Genomic DNA, 17,399 nt, shown 5'->3' with positions numbered 1-17,399 from the left:
TCACTGCTTTCAATCTTTTTTATTGTGGCTGCACTGGGTCTTCATTGCATCATGGGGGCTCTTCATTCTGGTGTGCAGGCTTTCTTTAGTTGCAGTGTGATGGCTTCTCTTGCTGTGGCACATGGATTGTCCTGTTCTCGGGCTTAGTTGCTCCGAGGCATCTGGGACCTTAGTTCCCTGACCAAGGATTGAACCCATGTCCCCTGCATTAGAAGGTGGATTCTTAACCACTGGACCACTAGGGAAGTTCCGCTTTCAGTCTTTTGGGCACACAACCACCAGTGGAATCACTGGATCAAATGGCAATTGTTTGTCCAACTGTTTGATGAATGACCATGTAGTTTTCCAAGGTGGTTGTAGTATTTTGCATTCTCACCCGCAATGCACAAAAGTTTCAACTTTTACACATACTTGCAAACACTTCTTGTTTTCTGTTTGCTTTTTTTTTTTAATAACCATTCTAAAGGGTAAGAAGTGATATCTCACTGTGGTTTTGATTTGCATTCCCCTAATTACTGGTGATGTGGAGCATCTTTTCATCTGCTTTTTGGCCATTTGTCTCTTCTTTTAGAAAAAATTATAGGAGTATATTTTACAATGTTGTGTCAGTTTCAGGTGTATAGTAAAGTGATTCAGTGATACGTATACATATATACATTCTTTTCCAGACTCTTTAGCCATATAGATTATTACAGAATATTGAGTAGAGCTCCCCACGCTATACAGTAGGTCCTTGTTGGTTATCTATTTTATATATAGTAGTATGTACATGTTGACCCCATGCTCCTCATTTATTCCCACACACACACATTTCCCCTTTGGTAACCATAGGTTTGTCTTCTAAATATGTTGAGTCTGTTTGAGTTTTGTAAATAAGTTCATTTGTATCACTTTTTAAAATAGATTCCAGTTACCAGTGATAGCATATGATATTTGTCTTTCTCTGTCCAACTTGGTTCACTTAGTATGAGACTCTCTAGGTCCATCCATGTTTTTGCAAATGGGACTATTGCATTCTCCTAATATCTGAGTAATATTCCATGGTGCATATATGTACCACATCTTCTTTATCCATTCCTCTTGTTTACATCTTCTTTAATTACTTTCAGTAGTGCTTATTTATAATTCCTAAATGTATAAATCTTTCACCTTCCTTGTTAATTCCTAAGTATTTTGTTCTTTTGATATTATTTTTCATATCAAAATAGAATAAAATTTTCTTAACTTCCTTTTTGAATATTTTATTGTATATAAGAGCAATTGATCTTTACATGTTGATTTAGTATCCTTCAACTTTGGTGAATTGTTTATTAGTTCTAACAGTTTTCTGGGAAATCTTTATCATTTTCTACATATAAGGTCATGTCAACTGCAAACAGAAATAATTTTATTCTTCTTTTGCAATTTGGATGTCTTTTGTTTCTTTTTCTTGCCTAATCCCTCTGGCCAGTATGTCCAATACTATTTTGAATAGAGTTGGAAATATCAGGCATTGTTGTCATGCTCCTGATCTCAGAAAATCAATGTTCACTCTTTCACCATTTAGGATGATGTTAGCTGTGGGATTTTTATATATGGCCTTTATTATATTGAGGTGGTTTCCTTTTTTTCCTAGATTTGAGTGTTTTATCCTAAATGGTTAGTGGGTTTTTTTCAAATGGTTTTATTTATTTAACCTCCTTACTTTATACGTCTGTTCATATATTCTATTTCTTTATGATTACATCTTGGTAGCTCTCATGTATCCAGAAATTTGTCCATTTCACAGATTATCCAATTTATTGGCATAGGATTATTCCTAGTACTCTTATACTTTGTATTATTTTTGTAGAATTAGTAGTAATGATTCCACATTCATTTCTGATTTTTATAATTTGAATCTTCTCTTTTTTTCTTAGTCAATCTAGTTAAAGATTTGTCAATTTTGTTAATCTTTTTGAAGAACAAAATACTGGTTTTATTGATTCTATCTACTGTTTCTCCATCCGCTAATTTCTTTATCTCCATTCTAATTATTATTATTTCCTTCCTTCTGCTAGCTTTGAATTTAGCTTTTTTCTTCTCCCTTAAGTTGTAAAATTAGGTTGTTGATTTGAGATCCTTCTTTTAATATAAGCATTTACAATTATAAATTCTTGCACGAGATTCTTCACTTCTCTCAGCCTCAGAGTCCTCAAGGGAGAAGTGCAATAGAAGAACCTTCTTTATGGCATTTTTTCACAGATTTAATGTAAGATTCAACTAAACCCTTAGCAATACATCAACATGGGGAACATTTTCCAAACAATTTAGCTGCTATAATTATTACTATTATCATGGTTGTTGCTGCTGTTTAGTTACTAAGTCCTGTCCAACTCTTTGAGGCCCCATGGACTGTAGCTCACCAGGCTCCACTGCCCATGGGATTTCCCAGGCAAGAAGACGGGAGTGGGTTGCCATTTCCTTCTCCAGGGGACCTTCTCAACTTCATTAGGCTGTATACAGTCAGGTGTTCCTAGGACGACTTGACTCTCCATCCACATCTCATTAGCCATATGGCTTTAGGGTTCCACCATTGTAAACCTCAGATTTTCCATCTATAAACTGGAAATAATATCTATCTGACTGGGTTATTATATGAATTAAATGAGATATTTGGCAAATATATAGCACAGAGCCTGGCACAGAGTATGTACATCATCAGCTCACATTAGCACTGATTTTCAGTCTTGAGTTGAACGGTGAGGACCACTGAAGTGAAAAAGAAGAAACAGACAAAAGGTGTTATATATGTGGGGAGGGAAAGCACAAAGATCCACAGGAACATGTTACTTACTAAATATGGAAGAGAGAAAACAGGGGGATTGAGTACAAGGTTTCATGTCTAGTATGACAGTTTTCATTCCGTGAGATGCAGCCAGGATGGGATTAGACATCTAAGACATGCCTTGCGGAAAATGCCTGTGAAGGAAAGTGAGGCAGAAGTGGGAGGAGCCTGGGAGGGTCCTCAGAGCAGGATGCACATTGGGTCCCTAGAAAGGAGGAAGTTTCAGGCTGCAGTGCAGTTCTAAGAGAATATCTGCAAAGCTGGCAAGGAGCCCTTGAATTAAAAGTCACCCATCACACACAAAAATTTATTTCTTACAGAATTGGGATTGATTTCATATTCCTGCTGGAAAGCTGTGTGAAGGGTGGTCTCTGTGAAAAGGGGTAGTGAATTCAGAGGGCCTTCCATCATTTAAGTCCCAACCATAAGACACCTCCAATGGCTCAGATGGTAAAGAGTCGGCCAGCAATTCAAGGGACCCGGGTTCGATCCCTGGGTCGGGAAGATCCGCCGGTCAGGAAGATACCCAGGAGAAAGAAATGGCAACCCACTCCAGTATTCTTGCCTGGGAAATCCCATGGAAAGAGGAACCTGGCAGGCTACAGTCTATGGGGTCACAATGAGTCAGACATGACTCAGGAACTCACACTTTCGTAAGACACCTTTTGTAATGCACCTGTAAGACAGGTGCATATTAAGGGCAGCCATACCTGGTACCCAGGTAAAGATGTAACCATGAAAAGATGGGAAGTGATAACATACAAAAATAACCATCATCAGTCCTTCTTACATTTCCAAAGACTTCAAACATATGAGTGCAGAAAAGCCCAGGTTGGAATTGAGGAATGTGGTCACCAACCTAGAAATACAATCAGAGAGGAAAAAATCGCAAGGATATAGGCGGTTACTCACCTCACAGCAACCTTCCACAGAAAGTTTATACCTTGGAGGAACAAGCAGAGACTATTTATTTCATATTGAGTTATTTCCTGAGCCCCTCCCACTGTAAAATAATGTCGCCTTCATTCATTCATTCTTCTCTTTTCTTTCCACAACAGATAAGCCGACACCCGAAAGTTCCTCAGACCTCTCAGCTGGTGCCATTGTCGGCATCGTGGCTGTGGTGGCTCTGATAGCAGCCCTGATGTATTTTCTGTACATCAGAGAAACTAGACGGTATGCCACCTTTCCTCTTGTTCCGCTTTCTTCGAGGCTGACTGCCCTGCTCGGGAGAGGGAAGGAGACTTCGTCTCTGTCTCTGGCCCAGATCTGCTTCTCAGTCATCCTGCTTCTCGGCACTGATTCTTATGGGTCTCCTCTTCCCTGGTCTTCATGTTTCCTGTAACCCCCTGTCTCTTGGACATGGCTATTCCCACCTCCATCTGGCTTAGAGGGGGCAGAGCCAATTGTGTTCCTCTGTCCCAGGCAGGGAAACCAAGGTCCAAGAAGGAAAACTAATGCGGACGTGAAAGGAGGAGCAGGAGGAAGGGAGACCTGTGCTCTGTCGACCACAAGAGCAGGAGGAGGGAGGGACAGGACTGGAAGAGAACCTAAGAAAAGCAGGAACAACCCAAGCCCTCCTGGGCAATAAAGAAAGTGAGAAATAACCAGCATCTACCTACAAAAGTGGAAAGATGTCCAGGTAGAAATAGAAGTGAAAGGTCGGGGATGTTGAGGCATGCCCCGGAAAAGTGCCTCAAGGCAAATTCCGGAGGCTGGCTAAACTTCCATGAGCCGGCCCCCTGCAGCCTGGTCCAATCAGGTGCCGACACGGAGCCCTTGGACACCAACCGCCGCTGTAGCCCGCGCTTTCTTCCTTATATGGGAAGACCTGGCTTGGACGCCGGCCCTGACTATAAAACCCCTCCCCACCCCTCATACCTCGCAGACTCCCTTTGTCTCCTCACTCCCCCGCCCCCGGGAGTTCTGCCCGAGAGCGACGCTTAATAAAGGCCTTTACCACCGGTTCTTAGAGGTGGCTTTTTCCCTCCCGCGGCATTTTTTCTAACATCTGGCGCCCCAACGTGAGGCCCGAGGTGAGGGCCCCCGGCACTCGCCGTTGAGGCCCCCTTGAGCTCCACCGCCGCGAAAGCCTCTGACCCAGGTGGCTGACCAACCCCCCCGGATGGCAGGATACGGGGTAAGTCCCTTCGGCTTTGGGGCCTGCCCTCCCTGGCGACCACCTCCTAGGGCCCAGTAACGGGTGCGCACTTACTGGGCTCTCCCGGTCACCAGCTGGTGGAGAGACGTCCCCAGCAGCTGAGTAGACCTCCGGCTTCGGCCTCTGGCTTCGGCCTTTCCGGTCACCAGCTGGTGGGGAGACGTCCCCAGCGGCTGAGTAGACCGCCGGCTTCGGCCTTTCCGGGTCCCTGCGGTCGGGAGGAAGACGTTCCCCGCAACTACACGGGCCTCCGGCTCCCCTTGACTCGTCCGAAGACATTCGGACAGCGGGGGTTGCCTCCATGCCCTGTGGTCGCCATGGGATCGACAGCCTCCAAACCCGATCCCCAGTACTCCACTCCCTTAGAGTGCCTGCTGGCTAACCTGTGGACCCTAAGACTAAAGGGATATATCCGCCCCAAGCAGCTCACTTTTCTGTGTTCACAGGCCTGGCCTCAGTATTCCATAGATAATGGCTCACAATGGCCAGCCACAGGGACATTAGACTTTGACGTCCTCCGTGATTTAGGTAATTACTGCCGGAGAATGGGAAAATGGTCTGAGGACCCCTATGTTCAGGCCTTTTGGGCGTTGCGCTCTCGCCCCACCCTGTGCACCACGTGCGCTCCCAGCCAAATCCTACTCACCATGGCCCCCCCGACTCCACCCTCCCGGACCAAGCCAACTCCTCCCGTCTCTGAGTCCTCTGCTTTCTCTGTTCCCCCAGAAGATCTGGTGGCCTCCCCTCCCTATGCATCTCCCACGGCCCCCACCCCTTCCTCTCCGGTTCCTGCCCCCTCCCCTTCCACTCTGGCCCCTCCTACCTCCTCCCCCTCCTCTCCGGCCCCTCCTAACCCCTCCCCCTCTAACCCTACTCCGGCCTCTTTTGCTCCTGCTCCCACCCCCGAGGCTCCACCGCTGGCCCCAGATCTTCCGGCCCTTAACCCTATCTTGTATCCTCCCCTCCCCCTCGTCACTCCCTCCCCTTCTCCGGTTAGCTCCCACACTCGCTCCCACAGCAACCCTCCAGGTGCCTCCCCTCCCCCTCCCCCAGCCCGGCTACTCCCCCTGCGACAAGTAGCCGGAGCCGATGGCCTGGCCCAGGTCCACGTCCGCTTCTCTCTCCAGGACTTAGCACAGATTGAGGCCAAGCTGGGATCCTTTTCCTCCAACCCCACTCAGTACATTAAGCAGTTTACTGGTCTGACCCGCGCCTATGCCTTAACATGGCAGGACATATATGTCATCCTGGGATCTACCACCACCCCCGAAGAGAGGCAGGCCATTTGGACGGCAGCCAAGGCTCAGGCCGACCAGCGGCACAGTGCCAACCCCTCCCCCTAGAGCCCCCCGGGAGCTCAGGCAGTTCCTGACACCAACCCTGATTGGAACTACCAAGAAGGGGGTGGCAGCCAGCTACAGGTACGCTATATGATAGAGTGTATCCTCGATGGAATGGAAACGTCCTCTCATAAGGTAGTAAACCTCCTCAAACTAAATGTGACTCAGGGGCCCGACGAAAACCCAGTCATGTTTCTTAATCGGCTGACTGAGGCCCTTGTTCAATACACCAGACTGTCCCCTGAGTCCCCCATTGGGGCAGCTACCTTGGCCAATCATTTTACCTCCCAATCCGCACCTGACATCCGAAAAAAGCTGGCCAAGGCCAAGGATGGCCCTCAGACCCCTATTCGAGACCTGGTAAAAATGGCCTTTAAAGTTTATAACGCCCGTGAAGAAACTGCTGAGGCCAGCGGAAAGGCAAGGCTCAAGCAAGAGGCCAAATTTCAGGCAAGCCTCCTAAACCAACAAACCCAGGCCTTAGTAGCGGCCCTGAGGCCGGCGGCGGGCTCGGGGTCCCAAAACCCCCCTCCGGGGGCCTGCTTCAAGTGCGGCCAAGAAGGACACTGGGCCAAGATGTGCCCCAATCCGCGGCCTCCTTCCAAGCCGTGCCCGTTGTGCAAACAGTGAGGACACTGGGCTAGTGACTGTCCCCAGGCCTCTCGGGCCCCGACCTCTAGGGGCCGGGGACCAGAGCGCCCCAGGGAGACCTCCTGCCCTCCTCCGGCCTTCGAGCTGCTGAGCTCCAATGATGACTGACGCCGCCCAGACTCGGGAACCCCGATAACCCAAGCCGAGCCCAGGGTAACGCTCCAGGTAGCGGGTAAGTCTATCAACTTTCTAGTTGATACGGGGGCTACCTATTCAGTCCTTCCCTCTTTCGGGGGCACTTTACGTCCTTCCCAGGTTTCGGTTATGGGCATTGACGGCCAACCCTCGTGTCCGCTCCAAACCTAACCACTGTCCTGCCAATTAGATTCCTGCCTATTTACCCACTCCTTTTTGGTCATCCCCTCCTGCCCTACTCCTCTCTTAGGAAGAGATATACTCGCTAAGCTAAAGGCCATTCTTCACCTAACTCCAGGATCGGCTCCCACATCAGGGGCCTTCCTAATGTTACTTGTTGACCCTCCAACCTCTTCTGTTAATCCTGAGGTCTGGGACACCCGAGTCCCGGTGGTGGCTCGGCACCACCCTCCAGTCCTCATCCGGCTAAGAGACCCCACCTGCTTCCCAGCCAGGCCCCAGTTTCCTTTGTCTACTCATAACCTCAGGGGACTAAAGCCCATCATCGACCGTCTCAGAGGACAGGGTCTTTTGATCCCCACGACTTCCCCCTGTAACACGCCCATCCTCCCTGTTCAAAAGGCTTCAGGAGACTACCGGCTAGTGCAGGATCTCCGCCTGATCAACGCGGCGGTGGTCCCTGCCCATCCACTTGTCCCTAACCGCTACACCCTCCTTTCCCTAACCCCTACACCCTCCTTTCTTCCATACCTCCCAAAACCTCTCATTTCACCGTTATTGACCTCAAGGATGCCTTTTTTACCATCCCACTCCACCCCGACTGCCAATTCCTCTTTGCTTTTACCTAGACTGACCCCGACACCCAGCTGACCACACAACTCACATGGACCGTACTCCCTCAAGGGTTCAGAGACAGTCCCCACTACTTCGGACAGGCTCTGTCCCGAGACCTGGCCAGATGCTCACTCCGCCCTAGCACCCTCCTCCAATATGTAGACGACCTGCTCCTTTGCAGCCCCTCAGAAGAAACCTCCCAACAACATTCTGCAACTCTTCTTAATTTCCTCGGCTCCCAGGGTTACAGAGCCTCACAATCCAAGGCCCAACTGACTCAGACTTCTGTTGTCTATCTAGGCTTCCAAATCACCCCTACCACTAAGGCCCTGACAGCAGATCGGTGTAGCCTCCTCAGGTCCATCTGTCCTCCAGCCAACGGAGACCAGATATTGTCCTTCCTAGGACTGACGGGGTTCTTCCAACACTGGGTCCCGAATTACGCCACCCTGGCCAAACCCCTATATGCCGCTGCTAAAGAGGCTCCCACAGGACCGCTGTCTTCCCCCACCGAAGTGACTAAGGCCTTCCACGCTTTACGCTCAACCCTATTGGCTGCACCCCCTCTCTTTCTCCCAAATCCCAACTATCCACACCATCTATACACTGATGAAAAGGGAGGGATAGCCTTTGGAGCCTTGGTTCAACTGATTGGCCCCGAACTGCTGCCTATTGCTTACATATCCAAACAACTTGACCCCACAGCCAGGGGATGGTTCCCCTGCCTGCGGGCACTAGCGGCAGCGGCAACATTGTATGCTGATGCTAAAAAGCTGATTCATGGTCAGCCCCTGACCATCTTCCCACCTCATCGCCTTGGCGATCTTTTAGCCTCTAGATTTCTCTCTGACCTCAGCGAATCCAGGCTCCAACAGTTTCACCTGGTATTTTTGGACAATCAGCAAGTTTCCGTGAGTCGCTCTCCACAATTAAACCCGCTTTCTTCGTTGCCCTACCTCCCCCTCTTCTCCCTCCTACGATCCTTGCTGAGAGAACACGCAGACCGGGTCCTGCCACAACCGACAGACGACGAGGGGCCAACTCAGCCTCTGGCCCCGGGAGATCAGGTACTGCTAAAAGCCTTGAGTCCTCGCCCGCTACAACCTCGCTGGACGGGGCCCCATACTGTAATCCTCACCACTCCCACGACAGCCAAACTTCTGGGACACGAGCCCTGGTATCACCTGACCCGGCTCAAACGAGCTCCCCTGGGTCTCCCAGAGACAGGGGTGGCCCCGGCCCAGGCCCTTCCTCCCAATTACTCCTACCGCTCCACCCTCACGGGGCCGACCAAACTGACCATCACCCGAACCCCTCTGTCGTCGATCCCAAAATAATTAAGGGACCACATCCCGATATCCGATGCTGACCTGGCATCACCCGCTGTGGCTGCTAACAATCACAGCTCTGGCCATACTTTTTGCCATTGGATTAGCGGCCGCGGCCCGCCGAGATTGGTCCTCCACTCTTCGACTGTCCCTGGCCCTCACATACCTAGCCATCTGCTTCCTACTCCTGGGGTGCTATTCCCTTGGGACACCCTGACCTGGTTACCAGCTCCATCCCTACGAGACCCACGGGGCTGGTTGTCCGCCACACCCCCTTCACCCCAACCTCAGAACAATGCGGGACTCTCTACTCTGGGTTACTCTGGGGGTACTGGGGGTCCTGGAAAAAGGGGGGCACACCTACCAAAACCCCCACCAGCCTTTTCAAGTCACCTAGATCTTAACAAATGGAGAGACCTATGAAGAGCTAAACCGGACCACAGCCACCCAACCGAAAGACAGCGGCTCAACACGGTCCAGCTGATGGTGTTGCGACAGCAGTACCAAAGGCTTCCAACAAACACTCTGTGACAAAATTAACGGCAGACGCTCCCTGTCATCCCGGCCACCCCTACCCCTCGTCGCCCCCGTTCAGCAGGAAATAGCCAGAGAGAACCGCCGCCCCTTGTCCTATAACAAAAAGGCCAGGATGAAAGGTCGGGCATGTTGAGGCATGCCCCGGAAAAGTGCCTCAAGGCAAATTCCGGAGGCTGGCTAAACTTCCATGGGCCGGCCCCCTGCAGCCTGGTCCAATCAGGTGCCAACACGGAGCCCTTGGACACCAACCGCCGCTGTAGCCCGCGCTTTCTTCCTTATATGGGAAGACCTGGCTTGGACACCGGCCCTGACTATAAAACCCCTCCCCACCCCTCATACCTCGCAGACTCCCTTTGTCTCCTCACTCACCCGCCCCCGGGAGTTCTGCTCGCCCCGGGAGTTCTGCCCGAGAGCGACGTTTAATAAAGGCCTTTACCACCGGCCCTTAGAGGCGGCTTTTTTCCTCCCGCGGCGTTTTTCGTAACAAGAAGCAGTTGAGATGAATGGCCATAAATGTTCTGAAGAGCCAGTAAACCAGAGAGGAGTAAACATGAGAGGGGGTATTGGGTAGATTGAAGACAGAGGTCCTAGGAAGAAAGAGGACCAACCAAGGTAAAGATGAACATGGAGGAGCCCCACGGAATCATGCCGACACTGTGCTTCCTAATTCAAGGAGCAAAGACCCTGTGCCTGGGAATAGTAGTCACTGTGTCTGATATTTATTTAGGGCAGCTGACCAGCGCAATCTCACAGGGCACAAATCCTCAGATCACAACCACAGTGAGTAGAGCCACTCACTCAGTGAGAACTGGTTTGTTCCACCACGTGCCCTGAATGACCAGGGAATCCCTACCTTCCGAAATATGAGAGGTGATCTCAGTCCTCACCCTCAGTTTGGAACAGGTCCTCACCTCCTTCCTAGTCATGGAAGAGTCCCCAGACACATGGCCCCTCTGAGGCCACACAAGCCAGGCAGCCGTGAGATGGCCGAGCTTGGAGGAGCCCTTTCCTCATCCTACCTCCTTCCCCCTCCTGCCTCTGTTATGGATGGGGACATCTCCTATGGTGAGACTTTCCCTGCCTCTGGTGCTCTGGGTGCTGTGGGCCTCAGCCCACCTGCCTCTGGAGCCTGCTGCCTAGACACACACCTGTGAGACACACATGGGCAAAACTCAGGCCTTGTGAACTGGCAGAAATCTTCAGAAGTGCACTGAGGCCTCCCCTCAACACCCCCACCCCGCCCCACCACCACCTCGGTCTAATGCACTGGGGTCTGGACCACAGACTGAGGGAAGAGAAATCCTTAAGTCTTAATCATGGGCCCCCACCCTCCCACCACCTGCCACCTCCTTCAGCTAGAAGTCACATCAGCTTTAGGAACAGTCCTTTCTGAGGCCATAAGGCAACTCTGCATTTTCATGGGTTGATGACTCTCCTTTGTTTCCCCAGGTCAAGTCACTCTGACAGTTCACCTGAAAAGGTAAGCACAGCCAGCTTCACTGGCTCCTTTTCTCATGGAAATATCTCTGTGTAGAATGGGTTAGTCTTGTAGACACAAATGGGAAATCAAGTTTGGGTCAGAGTTCCTCATTGCAGCTACAAAGAAGCATTACTCCCATGAGTCCACCTCACTGTACTTGATCACAGCTGGGTCCATGGACAAGTAACTTAACGTCATAGGGCCTCAGCTGAGTCCTCTGTAAAATGGGTGTGCTGCCTACTTCACAGAGGAGATCAAGGAATTAAATGACATAACAAAGGTAAAGCACTCAGCACAGTGGCCAGAGCAAGAAAGGCATTAGATCATTCTCCCTCTTCTGCCTCCAGGCTGACTCTGGTGTTACTGACAAATGATAATTTCCAGTGTTATAGACCTGAGGTCTTGATTCCTTTCCCTTCTAATACTTTTACTGAATTTTCCTCATCTTAATCTTCAACAGAATACACATATAAACTGAAAAATGCTTCAATCATACGTATTGGGTTGACCCAAGTTTGTTTGAGTTTTTCCGTGGGATCTTATGGAAAAACATGAATGAGCTTTCTGACCATCCTAATAATTTTAACAGTGTGTAAGTTTCCACAAGTTGTTCATATCTATGTAAACAGTACCCAATCATTTAAAAAAAATCAACGCCCCTCAACACGCACACACACACACACATACACACACACACACACGTACACACAGACACACAATGCTCCAGTTACTTCCCTCTGAAAAGTAAGACTATCTTCACTTAAAATGCATGGGATTACTTTTACTTGATTATGTGCTTATATAACGATGAAACACACAGTGTACATGGGTCTGGCTTCTTTCATTCAAAATTGGTTTGCAAGATTCATTCATATGGTTGTCTGCCTTTATTGTCTATTTATTCTTATTGCTGTGCCATCATATTCCATTGTAGAATTCGATAATCATCCATAATGTTCTAATGATTATTCAATAGGATGTTACTAAGCAGAGAAAATAGGTAATAAAAGCCTTTCTCTGAAGCTAAAAGTTTCAAAGTGGTAAGAGCATGGGTGCTGAGTCACCCTGGACAAGGTAAGGGTCTGGCCTCTGATCCTGATTTAACTGACTGCTCCTCATGCCTTTCAGGTTAATGAAGTTGAATATTCCTCCCTGAACTTCAATGCCCAGGAATTAAACAAAAAAGCAACTGCAGCCTCCCCATCTCCAATACATACAGAAACCATTTATTCAGAAGTGAAAAAACAGTAATGGAACCTGTCCTGCTTCTTGCACTGTTCCCTTATTCCAGTCTTCTCAACCCCATCCCTAGGACATCCCCCTGCCCTCAGGGAAAATGAGGAGAGAGTCTTCCCCCAGCTCCTTCGACCCCTAATGAGGTTCCTCCAGGCTGCCTGGTCACAGCCCCTTCCTTCAGTGTCAGTGGATGAAAAGGCACATCCACGAGGAGATCTGTAGGAAACCAAAACTTCCTCGTCATTGAAATCTAGCAAAGCGGACCCTGGGAGAAAGTTGCCAGAAGCTCTGCCTCTCCCCATTTGCTGACCTAGACCAGTTGTAAACTTGTGTATTCAGAACACATTCATTCCTTCCCACCTCAGTCCTATTGGAGTCTAACATGAACTTGCCATAACCTAGAGAATTATTTCTTATCCACTGAAATGCCTGTGCCAGAAAAGAAGAGCAAGGAGAAGGAAAACGAAGAGCTTTTGCACTCTGAAGCCCAGTGTGAACCCACCATTCACAGGAAGACACATACATGACCAGCTCTGAGCTGGGAAGTTCTACACCTTTGTCCGCTTTCAGGGTTGTCTACCTGCAGGATCAGGGACTAAACAACTTATTACTTAGGTAGAATACCATCTAAACCTTTGAAAGCGTGCCTTCAGAGAACCCACTAGAAGCAACTAGAAAACAACTTCTCAGCGTTCATAAGTGTATCTTGATGGAAACTGCAAAAACAAACAAACAAAAAAACCGCATATACTGTTTTAGTAATGCTATGGGCTTTATTCAAGGCAATGCCCAGAGATTGAGGGGTCATCGGTTTATGGGGCAGTCAGCTCTTACCAGATGCAATCTGCTGAGATTGGGGAAAGGACTCAGAAAGTCACCCTGCAGAGATTATTTAAATAATGGTCAAAGAATCTACAATTTGGGGCTATTGGTTGTTTTTTCCCTTCCTTCTGAGACATTCTGCCATTTTAATTTCTGTAACTACTTGTTTGTGTGAAAGGGGTTCTGTTTAATTTGCTGTATAAGCCAATCTGACCACTTCAGGGGGAAGAACCTACCAAAGCCCCTCATGTCCCTCTGGCCATGAGCTCCCTAAGACTTTTGTGTCAGGGGCTCCGCACAGAAAATAAGAAGTAGCAGTTGTCTACCTCCACGGCCAGAAATGGGTCTCACTCCGTTTCTAGGCATCTCAGGCCAGTCATCAACCCCCTTCTCTTCCGTGTTCCCGCCTGTGCCTGTTCTGTCCGTCTGCCCCGCTTACCTTCTCAGGACGCCTTCTCGAGAAGCAGGAGCGCCCTGAAGGGAACTCGGCCCCTTGCGCTGTTAGCGTTGTTTAGAGCCCAGGAGGCCGCACTGGTGCGCACGCTCCTTAGGACACAAGGTGCAGATTATGACTCAGCCCTGGGTTTCTTGAAGAGCCTCTGGAATTCTTCTCCCATGGGGTGCACGGGACCCAATGTGTCGGCACAGAAAGGGAGGACGGGAGGAAGAGAGGCGCACCTGCTTCCTACCAGCCTTCTGCACAAACGGGGCCTCCTTGGGCTACTGAGGGAAAGGCTTTATTCCACCTTCATGACGGACCTCATGCTGTGTGGAACTGGCCCCCCAGAGAGGGGTGACTGGGAGCTCTCTGTACTCAGGTACCTCTTTCAGGGTTTTCTCACCCTGATACAGACTGTGTACACCTCCCCTCATACAAGCACTTCTGCATAATTTAATTTTGCCTGGCTGAGGCCACTTCTGAATGATTTGTAAAAATTGCTCTATATTCATAATAAATATTGTGTATCAGATATCAACATGCTGCCTCACAGTTGGTACTGCTTTCTACACTGCCTTCCTTACAGTTAGAAGAAATAGAAATTGCTCAACAGGGAGTCAGACTAAGCCTGTTTCTAAGTCCAGGGGTATTTGGTCCTGGGATCTGAGAGCTCAATCAATTCATGTGCACACCTGCTGACAAAGTGCGTCCACCTAGAGCCACAGGTCACTGCTCCAACCTGCCTGGAAGGACCTGCCTGTCTTCCTCTGGGAGAGAAGCAGAGAAGATGATTTCATGAGTAAAAGGTCTGCTGGGCTCTTCACTAGGGACACACCACACTGCCCACACAGATGGCTCCAGTGCATCCCATGCCTGATCCAGTGTTCACACCCACAGTCTCCATGGGCTCAGGTGTGTAGAAATCTCTCCTACACGTCCCGACTCCTTGTTCCCTGTCCCTTTTTCTGTCCCTCAGAGAGTCAGAGCTCTTCCAACAAGGATAAACTTCCTTTTATTAATTCCATCAAGAATTAGCCTGTCATCTCATTTCCTTCACTTCCAAGCAATTGGAACATGTGCTGGCTTTCCCCTCCTCAGCCCCTGATTTCCCCTTGCCTTCTGCTGTGCTGCCTCCATCCCAAGACCACTGGAAGCAGCAATAAAGTCAGCACACAGGGGACTTCCCTGGCGGTAAAGAATCCATCTTCCACTACAGGGGCGACTGGTTGATTCCCTGGTGGAAGAAGATCCCACATGCCGTGGAGCAACTAAGGCCATCCGTCACAACTCCTGAGCCTGTGCTCTGCAACAAGAGAAGCCACCACAGTGAGAAGCCCACCCACCACAACTAGAGAGAGAGCCCTCACTCTCCACAACTAGAGAAAAGCCTGTGAAGCAACGAAGATGAGCCAAACATAAAATAAATAAATACTTTATTTTTTTAATTGGCAGTACTAATTGATGGCCTTGGGCTTCCCAAGCGGTGCTAGTGGTACAAAGAGCCCAACCACCAATGCAGGACATGTAAGAGACAAGGGTTCGATCCCTGGGTCAGAAAGATCCCCTGGAGGAGGGCATGGCAACCCACCCCAGTGTTCTTCCTGGAGAATCCCATGGACAGAGGCGCCTGGTGGCCACAGTGCATGGGGTCACAGAGAGACAGACAGGACTGCAGTGACGGGACAGCAGCAGCACCATGAGCCTGGTGCGCTCCGTCATGTCCGGTTCTCTGTGACCCCGTGGCTGGAGCCCACCATGGAATTTCCCAGGCGTGGACACAGAATGATTTGGGGAGGAGAGTAACCACCATCCTTAGACAAAACGATAGACATGCCTTTGCTTTAAAATGATCCTGTGCTTCTCTGGTGGCTCAGTAGTGAAGAATCCACCTGCCATTGCAGGAGACATGGGTTTGATGCCTGATCGGGAAAGACCCCACATGCCTCGGGGCAACCAGGCATGCGCTCCACAGCTATCGAGCCTGTGCTCTGGAGCCCGGAAGTCACAACTACTGAGCCCACGTGCCCCAGAGCCCATGGTCTGCAACAAGAGGAGCCACTGCAGTAAGAAGCCCGAGCACCACAACTAGGGAAAGACCTGAGGAACGAAGCCCCAGCACAGCCAAAAATGAACAGATAAATAAAACATACTTGGTTTAAAACACACACACACAAGACCTCATGGCTTAGGCTACTCCTGAGGAAAACAGACACCCCAGAGGGGGGCCCTCCAGACTGACTGTGTCATGCCTGACCAGAGGTCGAGAGCATCTCCTTATCTGCCTTATTCCCCTCAGTTATTCCAGGAGCATCTGGGAGTCTATGTGAGGTATTCTCTCCTCTCTCTTGGGCTCCTCTGGGGCTTCTGGGTCGAGCCCCTGAAGGCCTTCTCAGAGAAAAATACCTCTGAGTTTTTCCCACTCAGCTCACTAGGTTACTGCTAAGTTTTCCACCTATCTATGTTTATCTTGATGGAAACACAAGGAGGTATCTGCACCAGAGAAGAGACCATTTACTCAGAGACAGGGACCCAAAGACTTAGATTGGAATGCTGTATGGATTTATCATTTGAGATCGTCTCACCAATACCCTGGGAGAGTTCAGAGCACACAGCTTTCACCACGACACTGAGATATGATTTTGTAAGGAAGCCCCAGCAGCCTTGAAGAGCTAGCTCTGCGATGACTCTTCTCTGGAGCTCAGAAATTACAGTGGGAACCGCTGCCACAGAAGTGGGAAACCTCAATGCAATGGGAGTAACTGGCTCGAGGGGCAGCAGGTCTAAGAGGCGTTTGTTGTTCAGTTGCTAAGTCGTGTCCAAGTCTTGGTGACCCCATGGACTGCAGCACACCTGGCTCCTCTGTCCTCCACTATTTCCCAGAGTTCACTCAAATTCATGTCTACTGAGCCAGTACTTAAGCACCAAAGGCAAGGTGGGCCATGCTCGCCATAATGGACAGTAGAGTCAATGCTGCAATCACAGGAGTCTGACTCAATAGAGAACAAAGGCACTGGCTAACTGAAATGAAAGAAACAGGAAGTCTAACAAATTCTTACTTGACCCATATACATGAAAGAGCTCTAAATCAAGTGAACAAAAGGCGAATAAAATCAAGAAAAAAAAAGTCAGTATCCCTCAGTCAATTCCTAGCTAAAAGACCCAGGATCCTTGGGGTGTATGTCTCTTTTTCAGCACTGCTTACAATGGCCAGGACATGGAAGCCACCTCAGTGGCCATCAACAGCAGAATGGGTAAAGAAGATGTAGTTCATATATACAATGGAATATTCTTGTTGTTTAGTCACTAAGTCATGTCTGACTCTTTTCCTCATACCTTGTCTTCTTGTCCCCATACCTCTTTGCATCTGGCTGTTCCCGAGTTATGCATGCGTGTGTGCATGCAAAGTCCCTTCAGTCGGGTCTGACTCTGTGACCCTATGGACTGTGGCCCGCTGGGCTCCTCTGTCCTTGGGATTCTCCAGGCAAGAATATTGGGATGGGTTGCCATGCCCTCCTCCAGGGGATCTTCCTGACCCAGGGATCAAACCTGTGTCTCTTAATGTCTCCTGTATTGGCAGGTGGGTTCTTTACCACTAGTGCCACCTGGAAAGCCTGTTCCTGACTTGTATCTTTGAATAATAATCCCAGGACTTCCCTGGTGGTCCAGTGG

At 49.4% G+C, this 17,399-nt stretch overlaps 2 protein-coding genes across 17 annotated transcripts in view; one reads left to right on the top strand and one right to left on the bottom strand.

Moving 5' to 3' along the window:
* Nucleotides 1-17,399, bottom strand: part of LOC122420196 (carcinoembryonic antigen-related cell adhesion molecule 7-like) — a 320,198-nt gene that overhangs the window by 65,584 nt on the left and 237,215 nt on the right. The window lies entirely within an intron of this gene.
* The window catches only part of LOC122420201 (carcinoembryonic antigen-related cell adhesion molecule 1-like), a 108,133-nt gene that overhangs the window by 24,022 nt on the left and 66,712 nt on the right, over nucleotides 1-17,399 (top strand). For 5 of the 13 annotated variants that reach the window (XR_006263218.1, XR_006263219.1, XR_006263220.1 and 2 more), the window contains exons 3-4: nucleotides 3,865-3,982; nucleotides 11,203-11,233. The exons of 1 other annotated variant lie outside the window; for it this stretch is intronic. Coding sequence is in view for 8 of the 12 variants with exons in the window: in XM_043435078.1 (XP_043291013.1) it covers nucleotides 3,865-3,982; nucleotides 11,203-11,233 (149 nt within the window). In the remaining 4 variants the exon portion in view is untranslated. Of the gene's footprint in view, nucleotides 1-3,864; nucleotides 3,983-8,744; nucleotides 9,601-11,202; nucleotides 11,234-12,361; nucleotides 14,263-17,399 lie in introns of those variants that run through there. 7 more of the 13 variants (XM_043435076.1, XM_043435075.1, XM_043435079.1 and 4 more) reach the window with 5 other exon arrangements.

Source organism: Cervus canadensis, chromosome 18 (assembly GCF_019320065.1).
Source record: "Cervus canadensis isolate Bull #8, Minnesota chromosome 18, ASM1932006v1, whole genome shotgun sequence".
Taxonomy (NCBI): domain Eukaryota; kingdom Metazoa; phylum Chordata; class Mammalia; order Artiodactyla; family Cervidae; genus Cervus; species Cervus canadensis.
The sequence above is the reverse complement of the archived record's forward strand: the minus strand, read 5'-3'. Positions and strand labels throughout refer to the sequence as shown.